The sequence below is a fragment of the Rhinoderma darwinii genome, chromosome 2 (genome assembly GCF_050947455.1).
Source record: "Rhinoderma darwinii isolate aRhiDar2 chromosome 2, aRhiDar2.hap1, whole genome shotgun sequence".
NCBI lineage: Eukaryota > Metazoa > Chordata > Amphibia > Anura > Rhinodermatidae > Rhinoderma > Rhinoderma darwinii.
In genome coordinates, this window is record NC_134688.1 from 112,982,249 (window position 1) to 112,998,078 (window position 15,830).

General features: G+C 44.0%; 1 protein-coding gene across 1 annotated transcript; it reads right to left on the reverse strand.

The window, feature by feature from the left end:
- Positions 1-7,169: 7,169 nt before the first annotated feature.
- Positions 7,170-12,184, reverse strand: UQCC3 (ubiquinol-cytochrome c reductase complex assembly factor 3). Its single transcript, XM_075850195.1, has 2 exons — positions 11,938-12,184; positions 7,170-8,011 (listed from the first exon to the last, which is right to left on the reverse strand). The coding sequence occupies exons 1-2, from the start codon at positions 12,055-12,057 to the stop codon at positions 7,880-7,882; spliced, it is 252 nt and encodes an 83-aa protein (XP_075706310.1). The 5' UTR covers positions 12,058-12,184; the 3' UTR covers positions 7,170-7,879.
- Between the last annotated feature and the right edge of the window lie 3,646 nt (positions 12,185-15,830).

Below are 15,830 nucleotides of genomic sequence, written 5' to 3' on the forward strand. Positions count from 1 at the left end.
TAGAATTTGGGGATGACAATTGGTAGAGTCTGAAACAAATATAGTACCTGCGGTAGTACAAATGTAGTTAGTAGATTCTTACGGCCTATCCATGACATATATGGGATATGTAACTTATCCAGAAAATCCTTAATTTTATAATACAATGGGTTATAATTCCGTGTAAAAAGCATTTTAGGAGTAGATGTAATTTTAAGGCCCAAAAATTGCAATTCGGACTTTTGCCACTTGAAAGGTGAATTGGAACTAACTGTCAAAAATGTACTTTGAGAAAGGGTTATATTTAAGGCCTCCGACTTTTCGTAGTTAATCTTAAAATTTGAGACCCAACCAAATTCTTCGAAAATCTGTATGAGATTCGGCAAAGCTACCTTGGGATTTGTTATAAATACTAACAAATCATCTGCATACGCAGCTGTCTTGTGTTCAAATCCTCCTACCTTGAGGCCCTCAATGGTTGGGGTCTGTCTAATTTTAAGTAGTAATGTTTCCATTATCAGTACAAACAACGTGGGGGACAAAGGGCAACCTTGGCGTGTGCCATTATGGATGGGGAAAGGATCTGAAAAGGTGCCATTCACTTGAATTTTTGCAGTAGGATCTTTATATAAAGAGAAAACCATGTCAATGAATAGTTGCGGAAAACCGAACTTGGCAAGAGCCTCTTTTAGAAAAACCCAATCCACCCTATCAAAGGCCTTTTCCGCATCTGTCCCCAATAATATCAGAGGTATCTTGTGTTGTCTAGCGTGATATATGGCATGTATTGTTCGTATAGTATTAAATTTACCCTCCCTCCCTGGTACAAATCCTACTTGTTCCACTCCCACCAATTTAGAAAGGAAAGTATTTATTCGTGCTGACAGTATCTTCGCCCACCATTTCAAATCCGAGTTTAAGAGGGAAATAGGCCTATAGCTACCACACCTTTCCAGATCCTTACCCTCCTTAGGAAGGACTATGATGTTAGCCTCCAAAGCTTGCTTGGGGAAGTTGGCTCCACTTAACATAGCGTTACATAGCGACAGGAAATACGGCATTAGTATATTCTTACATTTTTTATAGTAAATGATGGGCAGCCCATCGGGACCCGGGCTTTTTCCATTTGGAATTGACAACAATATTTTTTCCATTTCAGGCAAAGTGAACGGGGCCACTAATGAATGTCTTTCCTCTTCTGACAAGGAAGGCGCCACAATGGATGCTAGATATTTTTGTATGGCAGTAACATGTGGCGTTTCCCTTTGCTGTTTAGGGTCTTTCGTAATATTATATAGGCCCATGTAATATTTCCGAAACTCCCGAGCAATGTGATCTGTTGTGGAGAGTGTCTGTCCTGCCCCATCTTTTATGGAGGTAATAAACGTTTTCCCCCTTTGTTTTTTAATGAGATTAGCCATTATTCTGTTTCCTTTGTCCCCATGGGCATATGTTTTGTATTTTAGTAGTTGGAGGGCTTTAGCCGATTGCACGTTGAGAATATTTTTAAGCTCCTGTCTGAGATGTCTTAATTCGATCTGAACAGATGCCAACTGCGCGCTTTTATGAATATTTTCTAGCAAAGCAATTTGACCCAGTACCCGGTTTATGTTTGACGCCCTTTCCCTCTTGACTCTAGACCCTAGAGCAATAAATTCCCCCCTTACAAAGGCTTTATGCGTCTCCCATAGAATAGGTCTAGACACAAGAGGATCGTCATTAAATACAAAAAATTCTCTCATTTTATGTTCCATGGCCTCGAACTCTTTAGTATTTTCTAGTAAAGTATCATTAAGCCTCCAATTCCACCCTCTTACCGGTAGTCCTGACAGTTTAAATTTAATGGAAATCGGAGCGTGATCGGATATAGTAATGTTACCAATGGAGGAGGAGTTGACCACGGGCAAGTATCTTTCGGAGACTAGTAAATAATCCAAACGCTGATATGATTTATGTGGCGCTGAATAAAAGGAGTAATCGCGTTCAGACGGGTGGTGTATCCTCCACACATCCACTAGTTTCAGTGTAGTTAACAATATTTTAAGTCGTCTGCGTGCTTTATGGGTGATATGTGACATGTTGGAGGTGGAATCCACGTTCGGATCTAAAACCAAGTTAAAGTCCCCTCCCACTATCACCAACCCCTCGAAGAAGAATTTAAGAGAGTGCAGTACCTTTGTCAACCACTGCGCCTGTCTCACATTTGGTGCGTATAAATTTACCAATGTTATTTTTGTGTTCAAGATCGAACCCTTGAGAAATACGAAACGACCATTTGGGTCTATTTGAGTGGCTTCCTTCATAAAAGGTACAGTATCTCTTATCGCTATGGAAACTCCCCTCGAAGCGGTAGAGTAGGTGCTGTGATACCATTTGTCATAGGGTTTAGTGGGGAGCGTAGGAATCTTATTTGATTTGAAGTGCGTTTCTTGTAAGAAAATCAAGTCAGCACTTTCTCGCCTTAACATATTAAAGACCTGACTCCTCTTCTGAGGGGTATTCAAGCCCTTAGTATTAAATGATATAACTTTAAGCGAGGCCATATTGTAGAATTACAGTGAGACAGACGCAGTGATATCCAAGCACAGTCACATAATAAACATAAAAACAAAAACTATATACATATATCCTTACGTTGATATCAACCCCGAAGCGAGGAGATCCATAAGGGAAATCTAGGGCTGCAATTGAGAACTCCCATCCGGGAAAAACACAGGGTAGAGGACAGGGGGAAGGGTAGAACGCCATGTAACCACGTTCCACCTCCAGAAACTTTATCATCTAATGAAACCTTTAGACACTCTTATATCATGTTCTAGACTGACCTGTTATTCCTCTTCTTTATACTAGTTTACGTTAGTCTATGTATACCTAGCGATTTTTAGAAAAGTTTTTTAGAAAAGATTCATAATGATACACAAATCCACATTCTGAAAAACATACCATATTAACACCTAATATCTTATTAGCAATAATAATATAGTAGATAACAGAATATACATTGTCTTAGGTCAGATAAAAGAGATATATGTGCTATGCAAAATACATATGAATATACTAATAGAGTACATCTTATCCAAAGAACACTCACGCATACACCATGGCTCGTATCAAATTTTTCTAAAGCAGTAGAAATCTCATCGGCTTTGATGATCAGTTCAATCAGCCAAATTAGGTACGTGATGCTTCCGATGACGAGGGGATTTCATCCTGGTCGCCATCTCCCAACCTCTCGACTGCGGTAGGTCTGGTAGCTCCGAGGCCGCCTGCACCGGCAACCACGACGGTATGTCAAGTGGAGGGGTGTCCAATTTTTCCCAAAATTTAGGGAGGTCATCTGGAGAGCGGATAGTAAGTTGCCGTCCGCCTATCATGGTCGCCAGACCGAACGGGAACAGCCATCTCACCGGCAGCTTTTTGGCTCGTAGCATATCCGTCACCGGTTTCAGGATCCTTCGCTTGGCCAATGTACTGGGTGCTATGTCCTGAAAAAAGAGTAGTTGTGTCCCTTCATAGATAAATTCCTGTCGTTCCCTCGACGCTTTCAGCAAACTTGCTGTGTCTATGAAGCTCAACAGACCACATATCACATCCCTCGGTGGCTCATTCACCGCAGGTTTCGGCCGAAGTGCTCTGTGAACACGCTCCACCACCATCTTGTCTGCCTTCTCCTGACCAACGAGCTCTGCGAAAATCCGGATGATCACCTGGGGAAAAAGCATCGCCAGTTACCGATTCTGGCAGACCCCGCAATCTAATATTCCGGCGTCGGCTGCGGTTTTCCTGATCTTCAATCATTAGATGCGCATTGTTGATATGATTTTGATGGGAAACGAGCAAGTCAGAAATAGCTGCGCTGTGTCCTAGAATGGAGGTTTGTGTCTCCTCCAGCGAGTCTACTCGATGCCCAATCTGTTTGATATCTTCTTTTATGTCCGCTAGCTCCTTCATTATAGGGGATATTGCTTGAGTCAGTACCTTTTTAAAATAGGAGCGCGATAGTGTGTCTCTTCCTCTTGCTGAGTCCGAGTATGCAGTGGAGCTGTCTCCCTCTGAGTCGTCATCTGCAGCTTCTGCAGCATGCTGTGTCAGCGCCATTTTGTCCCGGCCCGCAGGAGAAGAAGTTTTCTTTCTCAGAAATTTGTCCATTTCGGGCTGGTTTTTGCTTTGTTTCCCAGGACAGGGTGAGTCTCTGCCCTTATCCCTTGCTGTTCTCACCATGTCGGGTGTGTAAGTGTCTTAGAAGCTGTAGTTTCCAGAGGTGTAGTGAGGAGCTCAGAAATTAAGCTACCATCACGTTGCGCTGTAACTCCGCCCCCCCACTGCTCCTATTTTTAATACATTTAAATTGATATGCAAAACGACACATTTTTGCAAACTAGTTTGACTTTTCTGACACTGCAGACTTCAGATATCCTGGGTGTAGCAGAATTAAAACTTATTTTAAACACATTAAAGAGGCTCTGTCACCAGATTTTCAAACCCCTATCTCCCGTTGCAGCAGATCGGCGCTGCAATGTAGATAACAGTAACGTTTTTTTTTTTTCAAAAACAAGCATTTTTGGCCAAGTTATGACCATTTTTATATTTATGCAAATGATCCTTTCTTAAAGAGGCTCTGTCACCAGATTTTGCAACCCCTATCTGCTATTGTAGCAGATAGGCGCTGCAATGTAGATTACAGTAACGTTTTTATTTTTAAAAAACGAGCATTTTTGGCCAAGTTATGACCATTTTTGTAGTTATGCAAATTAGGCTTGCAAAAGTCCAAGTGGGTGTGTTTAAAAGTAAAAGTCCAAGTGGGCGTGTATTATGTGCGTACATCGGGGCGTGTATTATGTGTGTACATCGGGGCGTTTTTAATACTTTTACTAGCTGGGCGTTCTGATGAGAAGTATCATCCACTTCTCTTCAGAACGCCCAGCTTCTGCCTGATCACTGCTGTGACGTCACTCACAGGTCCTGCATCGTGTCAGACGAGCGAGGACACATCGGCACCTGAGGCTACAGTTGATTCTGCAGCAGCATCAGCGTTTGCAGGTAAGTAGCTACATTGACTTACCTGCTAACGCCGAGGCTGCTACAGAATCAACTGAAGCCTCTGGTGCCGATGTGTCCGACACGATGCAGGACCTGTGAGTGACGTCACAGATCTGCACTGCCAGAAGCTGGGCGTTCTGAAGAGAAGTGGATGATACTTCTCGTCAGAACGCCCAGCTAGTAAAAGTATTAAAAACGCCCCGATGTACGCACATAATACACGCCCACTTGGACTTTTACTTTTAAACACACCCACTTGGACTTTTGCAAGCCTCATTTGCATAACTACAAAAATGGTCATAACTTGGCCAAAAATGCTCGTTTTTTAAAAATAAAAACGTTACTGTAATCTACATTGCAGCGCCTATCTGCTGCAATAGCAGATAGGGGTTGCAAAATCTGGTGACAGAGCCTCTTTAAGTACAAATGGGCGTGTTTAAAGTTATGTCCAACTGGGCGTGTATTGTGTGTGTAACATCTGGGCGTTTTTACTTGTTTTACTAGCTGGGTGTTGTGAATAGAAGTGTATGATGCTGACGAATCAGCATCATCCATTTCTCTTCGTTACCACCCAGCTTCTGGCAGTTCACAGACACACAGCGTGTCCTCGCTCATCCGACGCGATGAAGTTCCTGTGGGAGGAAGTGAGTGACGTCACAGCGTGATCTCTCGAGAACACGCTGTGTGTCTGTGCACTGCCAGAAGCTGGGTGGTAACGAAGAGAAGTGGATGATGCTGATTAGTCAGTATCATACGCTTCTATTCACAACGTCCAGCTAGTAAAACAAGTAAAAACGCCCAGATGTACACACACAATACACGCCCAGTTCGACATAACTTTAAACAGGCCCAGTTGTACATAAGGCTCATTTGCATAAATCTAAAAATGGTCATAACTTGGCCAAAAATTCTCGTTTTTAAAAAAACAACAAAAAAAAAACGTTACTCTTATCTACATTGCAGCGCCGATCTGCTGCAATAGGAGATAGGGGTTTGAAAAACTGGTGACAGAGCCTCTTTAAATAAAATGCCCAAGAATGAGATCAAAATAACTTTCTGGATAGGTTTTCTTTCCTGCATGATGGCAAATGTCTACCCATATGTATATAGTTTTGGAACAGAAAATACCATTCTAAAAAAAGTAACACATTGTAAGTAATGTATTGAGATGGAGGGTATAAGGGCATGCCAAAGAGCATTAGAGCGGTCATTGATTGAGTGCAAGCTCAAAATCCCACAGAAAGCATCCCTCCAGAAAGTCACGGGAAAGGTACAAACTTAGGACACTGCTTAACAAACGGCGTGGTTGAAAAATATTCATGAGGGTGTCTGAAAGAGTGGGTGCTAAGAGCTCCTGCTGTACAGGCGTTCAGACATCGCTATTTCTCTGCAGGATAAATGCTGCCGACAACCAACAGACATAAGTAAATCCATACAAGGGATCGAACACGCAAATGTCATTTTTAATAAATATTTTGTACTATAGTAAACACACTGAGGAAAACAACTTAAAGGGGTTGTCCCGAATCAAAAATGATCATCTATCCACAGGATCATTTGCTGATCAAAGGAACCCCCACATCCTCCTCACTGCATCCTGTGCATTGAAGAGCTTGAACGGAGTGGCGGTCGAGCATGCGCCCGTCGCTCCATTCAATGTCTATGAGAACGATAGAATCAGCCTAGTGCTCTACAGTCAAGCAATGAGGATGATCCTGGGGTTCGGGACACTCGTTCCTACAAGCAATCATAAAATGATCCCCTATCCTGTGGATAGGTTATCATTTTTTATTCTGAGACATCGCCTTTAAAGCACCTTAGTTGTGTAAAAAAAAAAAAAGCACACTAAACAATGGCAAAAACAATCCCTAAAATCCCATAAAGGGTTAAGGGTACATCCAAAACTCGCAGTTGAGGTGTGATAAAAAAAAAACGCATCAAAATATCGCATCTGAAAAACCGCATGCATTTTGTTTACCACGCTTTGATGATTTTATTCAATGTGATTGTATTTTTTTTACTTCAACTGCATGGGGTTTTTGGACGAGTTTTTTCTTTTTTTGTGCTGTTTTAACTGAAACATCTAAATACACAGTTAGGCTATGTTCACACGGAGTATTTTGGGGGAGGAATATCTGCCTCAAAGCTCCAAACTGAATTTTGAGGCAGATATTCCTCCCCCAAAATACTCCGTGTGAATAGCAATCATCGCGCCGTTTTTCGCCCGCGGCCATTGAGCGCCGCGGGCATAAAACACGCTTTCTCCTGCCTCCCATTGAAGTCAATGGGAGGTCGGACGCGGAAGCGCCCGAAGATAGGGCATGTCGCTTCTTTTTCCCGCGAGGCAGTTTTACTGCTCGCGGGAAAAAGACGCCGACGCCTCCCATTGAAATCAATGGGAGGCGTTCTCGGGCCGTTTCTGCCGAGTTTTGCGACGCGGTTTCCGCGTCAATAAACTCGGCAAAAGACCCCGTGTGAACATAGCCTAAAACTCCCAGAACCAGCGTTTGGAGGACTGTATAGTGTTTTCTGGTGGGAGCTCTTAGTACCCATTAGTAAAACCCTTAATGGGCATTTCATCGATTCTCGTTCAATGCCTCGCTTTCAGCAACGGGGCAGTACAGTATTGAGAAAGTTTCGTCTCAAGTCATATTGGCCTGTATTTCAAAAGACACAGATCCTAATACAGTATGGTTCCTTAAATCGCAACTAAAACAAAACAGTAAAGAGCATGCTCAGAATAGAGGTCAGAGTTCATACGCACAGTCCTGAAATGCTTCACGTGACTGAGCTGCTCTATGTGAATGTGCATAACTTGAGCGAAGACGGCCCTTTATATTTTTTTAGTTGGAGGACTTGATCATCTCGAGTTCCATTGAGGTTTGTTGGTGATGTTCACTTTGGTCTCTGCAGCGTCTTTAAGGACTTTTAGCATCATCTCGTTTTGACTACGTATCTCCGCCATCCTTTCCGGGTTTTCCGTCATTTCTTTCTGAAACATTGATACCATGAAAGTGAGTAAAAAACAACAACTACGTGACAGTTTTAACTTTAGTAAATATATGGCACAATATATTCTTTATTAAAAATATGACCTGAAAAAAAAAAAATTCAAGCCTCAGAGGCTTGAGAAAGACCCTCCACTTGTCACGGGTTGAAACGTTGCCATTTTTTACTGGATGTTTGACCAATAAAGGAATATATTGATTGAAACTTGGGAGACGTGTGCTGCTGTTCAACCATGCTGTTTCTGAGGATTACATTACGTCAGATTGGGTTTGTCTGATTTTACAGCGTGACACCGTTCCTGATATCGGGATTTGTGCTGCTTCAAATATTTTACTTTTGGGATTATATCCTGTGGATATATCATAAATGTCTCATGGGAAAATCCATTTAAAGAGGCTCTGTCACCAGATTTTGCAAGCCCTATCTGCTATTGCAGCAGATCGGCGCTGCAGTGTAGATTACAGTAACGTTTTTATTTTTAAAAAACGAGCATTTTTGGCCAAGTTATGACCATTTTCGTATTTATGCAAATGAGGCTTGCAAAAGTACAACTGGGCGTGTTGAAAAGTAAAAGTACAACTGGGCGTGTATTATGTGCGTACATCGGGGCGTGTTTACTACTTTTACTAGCTGGACGTTGTGTATAGAAGTATCATCCACTTCTCTTCAGAACGCCCAGCTTCTGGCAGTGCAGACACAGCCGTGTTCTCGAGAGATCACGCTGTGACGTCACTCACAGGTCCTGCATCGTGTCGGCACCAGAGGCTACAGATGATTCTGCAGCAGCATCGGCGTTTGCAGGTAAGTCGATGTAGCTACTTACCTGCAAATGCTGATGCTGCTGCAGAATCAACTGTAGCCTCTGGTGCCGACACGATGCAGGACCTGTGAGTGACGTCACAGATCTGCACTGCCAGAAGCTGGGCGTTCTGAAGAGAAGTGGATGATACTTCTCATCAGAGCGCCCAGCTAGTAAAAGTAGTAAACACGCCCAGATGTAACACACACAATACACGCCCAGTTGTACTTTTACTTTTCAACACGCCCAGTTGTACTTTTGCAAGCCTCATTTGCATAAATACGAAAATGGTCATAACTTGGCCAAAAATGCTCGTTTTTTAAAAATAAAAACGTTACTGTAATCTACATTGCAGCGCCTATCTGCTGCAATAGCAGATAGGGGTTGCAAAATCTGGTGACAGAGCCTCTTTAAGCCAGAAAACAGGAATTAATAGGACTCAATGGAAGCAGGCTAGACCTGGCACAGCTTCCTGCGGTACAAGAATTCTGTAACTAATCTCTGCGGCAAAAGTAATTCTGCAAAGTACATGGGTAAATTCTCACATAGCGTAAATACTGCAGATTTTCTGAAACTGACTAATTTGAACAAATCTCATCCACCTGCTGCGTAAATGGTAAGCGCAAAAAAAAACGCGCAGAAATTCAACTGCGGTCCGCAAAATGCCATTTGTATTTGCGTAATCGCTGCTTTTTTGTTGTGAGTTTTCCCCATTGCATCCAATGGGGAGGTAAAATTCGCAATAGCAGACGTGATTTTTGCAGCTGTGTTACCATAATCTCATACTTACCCAGAATTCTTTGCAGGATATGCTGGGTGCTTTTACGCAGCATATCTGTCCTGTGTGCATATACCCTAAGGCCTCATGCCCACTTCATTTTTTTTCGTCAGGGTGCTGTCTGGTTTTTAAACTGATAGCACCCCAACACATTCATTTCAATGGAGCCATGCACACTTCTGTTGTTTTAACAAAAACGTTCCGTCAAAAATAGGACAGGTCCTACTCCTGTCCGTTTTTGACAAAACAGTCTCTGCCTTTTCATTGATTTGGTCTGTGAAACAACGGACTGCACACAGAAGCCATCCGTGTGCTGTATGTGATTCACGGAACCATCATTAGCGGCCGTACATCGGCTGACTGAAGCGTGCATGCAGCCTTAGGGTATGTTCCCATGGGTCAGATACGCTTACGATTTTCACAACAGATTTTATGCTCCCCATACAAGTCTCCAGGAAAGAAAACGCAGTATGCCCGCTTAGAATTCGCAGAATAAATTGAAACACCGCAGATAAGCCGCACTAATTATGTGCAGGTTTTAGCTACAGCATGGGGATGAGAGACTTGTTAAAATCTCATCCACTTTGCTGCTACTGTAAACACTGCAGATTTTCCACACTTTAATCATTTGCAGAAAATATGAGGGTATCTGACCCTGCAGATCCTTAGGTTGTTTTCACACATTGAGCATCGGTTGCAGAATCAGCAGCAATGCCCCGTCTGTTGCAGAAATGCCCCAATTGTTTAACGTGGATTTTATTCATTGAGATGACAGAAATCGGTGGCTAAATCCGTAACAAAATCCACATTCAACATATGTTCACATTGTGTATGAACCCTGGTGAAAGTATTTCCGAAGCAGTAAAATTCAGGGCGGAAATTTAAACTATGCAATTGATATTTATTAAAAACTGCATTAAATTTTTGGTGCTGTTCTTTTTTGGTGCTGTTCTATGTACGCACTCTGTATAGAAGCTGAACAGCACCGCTGAAAGTCAAATCCACAGCAGCTTTCGTGTGTCGAACACTGAATATAACAAGGACCGGTTCACATTGCATTTTAGCTCTACCTTTAGCGTGTATGTCAGGAAACCTCCCAACGTACATGCTAAACGTGTCCATAGGGCTCTATTGGCGCAGCGGAGGTCAAGAGTGTCTTCTGACGGGCTAGTATTCCACTGTACACATTTTTGGAAGATGGAATAACGTAAACTACGCTATTCCATCTTGAGCGATCCCGCAAAAAAAATATGACATACGTCACACATAGGCTCCCATGTTAAAAAAATATATATATATACCTCAGGAAGGTTCCCCAAGGCCAAAGTCCCTGGGAAGAGCATCAGGTAGCACTCGACCCAAGAAATCCAGCCCTGGGGAAGCCTCTGACGTCACTTCCATATATAGGCAGTGATGTCAGGGGCTTTCAACTACGGAGTCCCCTGCCAGAGCTCTACTCTGGGACCATAGAATCCCCTGGCGTTACCATTAGTATGTGGACAGTGATGCCAGGGACATCCAACTACAGAGTCCACGGCCAGAGCAACGGTAGCGCTCTGGCCAGGGACTTCGGGACTGTAGAAGCCCCTAATGTTATGGTCAATATATGGACAGCGAGTCAGGGGCTCCTCCAGTCCCGGAGTCCGTAGTTTAAAGCCCCTGACTCGCTGCACAGACTGTTGTCTGGCAGAAGACTTATTAAAGTAGGGATAGTAACATGCCGTACCAACTTACAGGGTTTTATTAAAAATGCTGGTCCGTCCGCTGCTGGTGGAAGCTCAACTGCTGTGGTGATGTGATCACTGGCAAAGCAGTCTACATGGACACCACCATGGTTTAGGGTAGGGACATGTGGCGCGATACAGCCAGAGATCGCGGTGTTGTGCTGCCCGCATCACAGGTTGTGAAAGTGAATGTGGCACTTAGCCACCTGCAAATTGCTGCGACTGAAACACCAGTCACAAGGAATTCAAACCCACTGGACTTCTTGCGACTGCTGGGTCGCAGTTGCAGCAACTTGCATGTCGCAAAATTACCTCATTCACTTTCATTACTTTAAATGGAACTGTGGGTTTGAAGCAGCACGGAAGGGGGCAGACATTTTTACTATTGGCAGCTGGTAACACGACAAGTCAAACCCAAGGACACCTGTGACGCAGGCACTTCACCTGTTGTATAACACGCATGTGGACAAGGCTACAGTTCAGGGTGTACTATTTTTGGTATAGTCTCCATGATTGTTGGACGACTAGGCCCCGTTTTTCTTTATTGAACATTCTCGTGGTTTTCTATGACAAAACTACGGGCCGCCCGGCAGTGATGAGATCCTTACCATCCGCATCTCTAATAACCGGTCCTGCTTCGGTGCTATAAACGCCCACAGTAAGCAGCCCAGACCCGTCCAGCCAGCGATCGCCAGGGAGCCCACTACTATCTTGTATGCAGCCGACATGACACAACCGCAGCCGGGAGTGCGCGTTATATAAACTACAGGACGCTTATTAGGAAACGAGGCCCAGATCACTGTGTAACGATAGAGCGGAGGGGAGAGGCGGAGCTAACAGGTCACATGACCAGACAGGACGGGGAGGGGCCTAGTATCAATGTCGCTAATTAGTGTATTTTCTAAACCGCGGTGAATTCTGGATAAGTTGCATGGGGTGAAATTATGTATGTTCCTTCTGCCACGTGCATGATCTGTATATAAGAGCCGGTGTGACGACGCTCTTCATGTGAGGGGGACGATGCTGTGGACACAGGGACTGATACAGTGTAAGCCTTAGGCTCTGTTCACACCAGCGTTGTTATTTCTGTTGTTCTTCTCTGTCGGAGGCCCAGACAAACGGAGCATCGGATGTGCCACATAAGGGCCTTTTCACATCAGCGTTGGCTTTCCTTTCCGGGGTTCCGTTGGAGTTTTCCGTTGGGTGAACCCCGCAACGGAAAGTGAAACTGAAACCACAGCTTCCGTTTCCGTCACCATTGATATCAATGGTGACGAAAACATTGCTAACGGTTTCCGTTCGTCGCCATTCCGGCAGGTTATCGAGAAGAGCTGGGTACAATCCAGTACCCGGCCATCTGGGGTGATGGTCGGGCACTGGGGCGACCGCAGGGTGGCACTAGGAAGGGCCAAAAGCTGTGGGCCTTCCCATCCTTGTAGCTAGGCTGCTGCTGCGTTGTATCTGGCTGATTATGAAAACTCAAAAAAACACAGACATAAGAATATATTTTTATTAAAATAAAAGCTCCCCCACAAGACCCTTGTAAACAATTTTATAAAAAAAAAAACGGTAGCTCATCGCAGTAGTACAACGAACTTACGACGTAATACAATAAGTCCAGCGGGACCTGCAAAACAGAAAAAATAAAAGTTAGTAATATGAAAAATAAAAATACTCCCGCAGACGTCTGTCTTCTCTCCTCTGCGGTAATAGAAACTAAAGGTCAATGAAAAATAGCCTTAGGGCATGTTCACACGGCGCTAAAAAACAAACAAACGTGTAAACGTGTTGAATACACGACCAGGAACAGCGCGATCGCTGTTCCTGGCCGTTAGACCCAGGTGTCAGCTGAAATACACAGCTGACACCTGCTTCATACAGAGCGGGCTCAGCCTGCTCCAAACATAACCCCCCCCACCACCACCACCACGACACAATAGTACGTTGTGGTGCGCATAGGGGTGAAGAAACTGCTAATTTTGTCCTTGAGGTCATGAACAATTTTGTGATTTTTCTTCTTTGCATCCCGTCGGTCATAACTTTTTTTATGTGCTGCAGCTGTATGGGGCTTTGTTTTTTGCAGGACAAGTTGTACTTTATTGATGTGCCTTTTATTGGTACATCTGCATTAATGCTTAATTTACATACGTTTTGGCAAAAATCCAGAAAAAATACAATTCTGCAGTTTTACTATTATTATTTTTTCACACCATACAATAATTCCCATAAATTGCTATACATTTATTTATACCCAAATATGTCTGTTTTATGTCTATTTAATACAATTGAGGCCTCATGCACATGAACGTAAAAACGCCCGAAATTACAAGCCGTAATTACGGCCCGTAATTACGGGCCCATAGACTTCTATTGGCCACGGGTACCTCCCCGTATGCTTACGGGAAGGTGCCCGTGCCGTTGAAAAATATAGAACATGTCCTATTTCAGGCCGTAATAACGGTACGGGCAGGCCCATAGAAGTCTATGGGGCTCCCATAATTACGGGTGGCTACGTGTGTGCACCCGTAATTACGGGAGCGTTGCTAGGCGACGTCAGGGGATAGTCACTGTCCAGGGTGCTGAAAGAGTAAACTGATCGGCAGTAACTCTTTCAGCACCCGGGACAGTGACTACCGCTGGAGTTAATAGTAGTAAAAGTTAACTTACCTGCTTCTTCCTCCAGTCCGGCCTCCCGGGATGACGTTTCATCCCATGTGACCGCTGCAGCCAATCACAGGCTGCAGCGGTCACATGGACTGCCGCGTCATCCAGGGAGATCGGACTGGATGTCAAAAGAGGGACGCGTCACCAAGACAACGGCCGGGGTTGAACTTTTTTTTAACTTTCAAATGCTGCGAAAACTCTGCCCGAAAGGGCTGCCCCTTCTCTCTATCCTGATAGAGAGAAGGGGCTGCCGATTAGTGCAGAGAAAACGGGTCCGTAAATGCGGTGGAATACTGGTGACACCGGACCCGTATTTAGGGGCACGGATCCATAAATACTGGTGGAATACGGGTCGAATACGTGTGACAATGGACCCGTATTTACGCCAGTATTTACAGGAGGAAAAAAATACGTTCGTGTGCATGGGGCCTTACTTGTTGTAAAAAAAATTGCATGTTTGTGTTTATTTTTTTAACATTATTATTATTTTCATTTTTTTTCAACTTTTTATTTTTATCCCATAGGAGTATTTTTAATTTAAAATTTCATTTTTTAACTATGGCATACCTAAGTTTGCACTAACAACAGGGCATTTAGTCAGACAAGCCTGGGGTCGTTCAATGGACCGTGGGCTGTCCGCACACTAAGGCCCCATGCACACAAACGTAGATTGGTACTTATGGACCAATTCAATTCTATAGCCAACGGACATGTCCTATTTTTTTATTTTACGGACTGTGTTACCATACTTTATAATGGGAGCACGGTCCGGAAATGCAGATGACTGTCCGCAGCCGGCCGTGCCCATAATCACGCACCGTGATTACGGGCACGTTCGTGTGCATGGGGCCTAAGGGTGAGTTCACATAGGACGGATACACTGCGTAAAAGCACACAGCGTATCCGCCCTGTGCGCTTCAGGGAATTCGGATCGAAAAAACGCACCAAATTGTGCGAGTTGCTCACAAAACGTCTGAAAATCAGGGGCTGTTTTCCCTTGAAAACATCTCCGTATTTTAAGATGTTTTTGACACTGCGTGTGAACATACCCTAATACTTACGTAGCCATGGGGACGCATCCCTCCGCCGTCCTGCAGCCCGACCTCCTGGCATGACGTTTTATCCCATGTGACCGCTGCAGCCTGTGGTTGGCTGCAGCGGTCACATGGGCTGAAACATCATTCCAGGAGGCTGGCCTGGGCAATGAAGTACAGAATTCTGGATAAGTATAAGATTTTTCTTTCTGAGTTGTGTTTTTTTCTGACGCAAAAAACGCAACTTCTGCTATTTGTTGTGGGTTTTACCTCCTTTGAATTCAATGGTGAATACTCGCAACAAATATGCAGCGTTTACGCAAATAAAATTGAAATGCTGCGGATTAAAAAAAACGCATCGCATGTCAATTTCTGAGTGTTTTTTCCACTTATCATTTACGCAGCGTGTCGATGAGATTTGTTCACATCTCATACACTTTGCTGCTACTGTATTATGCTGCAGATTTTCTGCAACTAATTCTGTTGCGGAAAATCCACAATATTTGCGCTATGTGTGAACTTACCCATAAGGCAGGAGCGTAGCTGGGGAGGGGCAGGCGGGGCATGTGCCAGCGCCACCCCCTCCTGCACTATAATTGTACCTGCGTCTATAGGACACAGGTACAATTAGGCTGGGTTCACACAACCTATTTTCAGGCGTAAACGAGGCGTATTATGCCTCGATTTACGTCTGAAAATACGGCTACAATACGTCGGCAAACATCTATCCATTCATTTGAATGGGTTTGCCGACGTACTGTGCCGACGACCAGTAATTTACGCAGCTGTCAAACGACGACGCG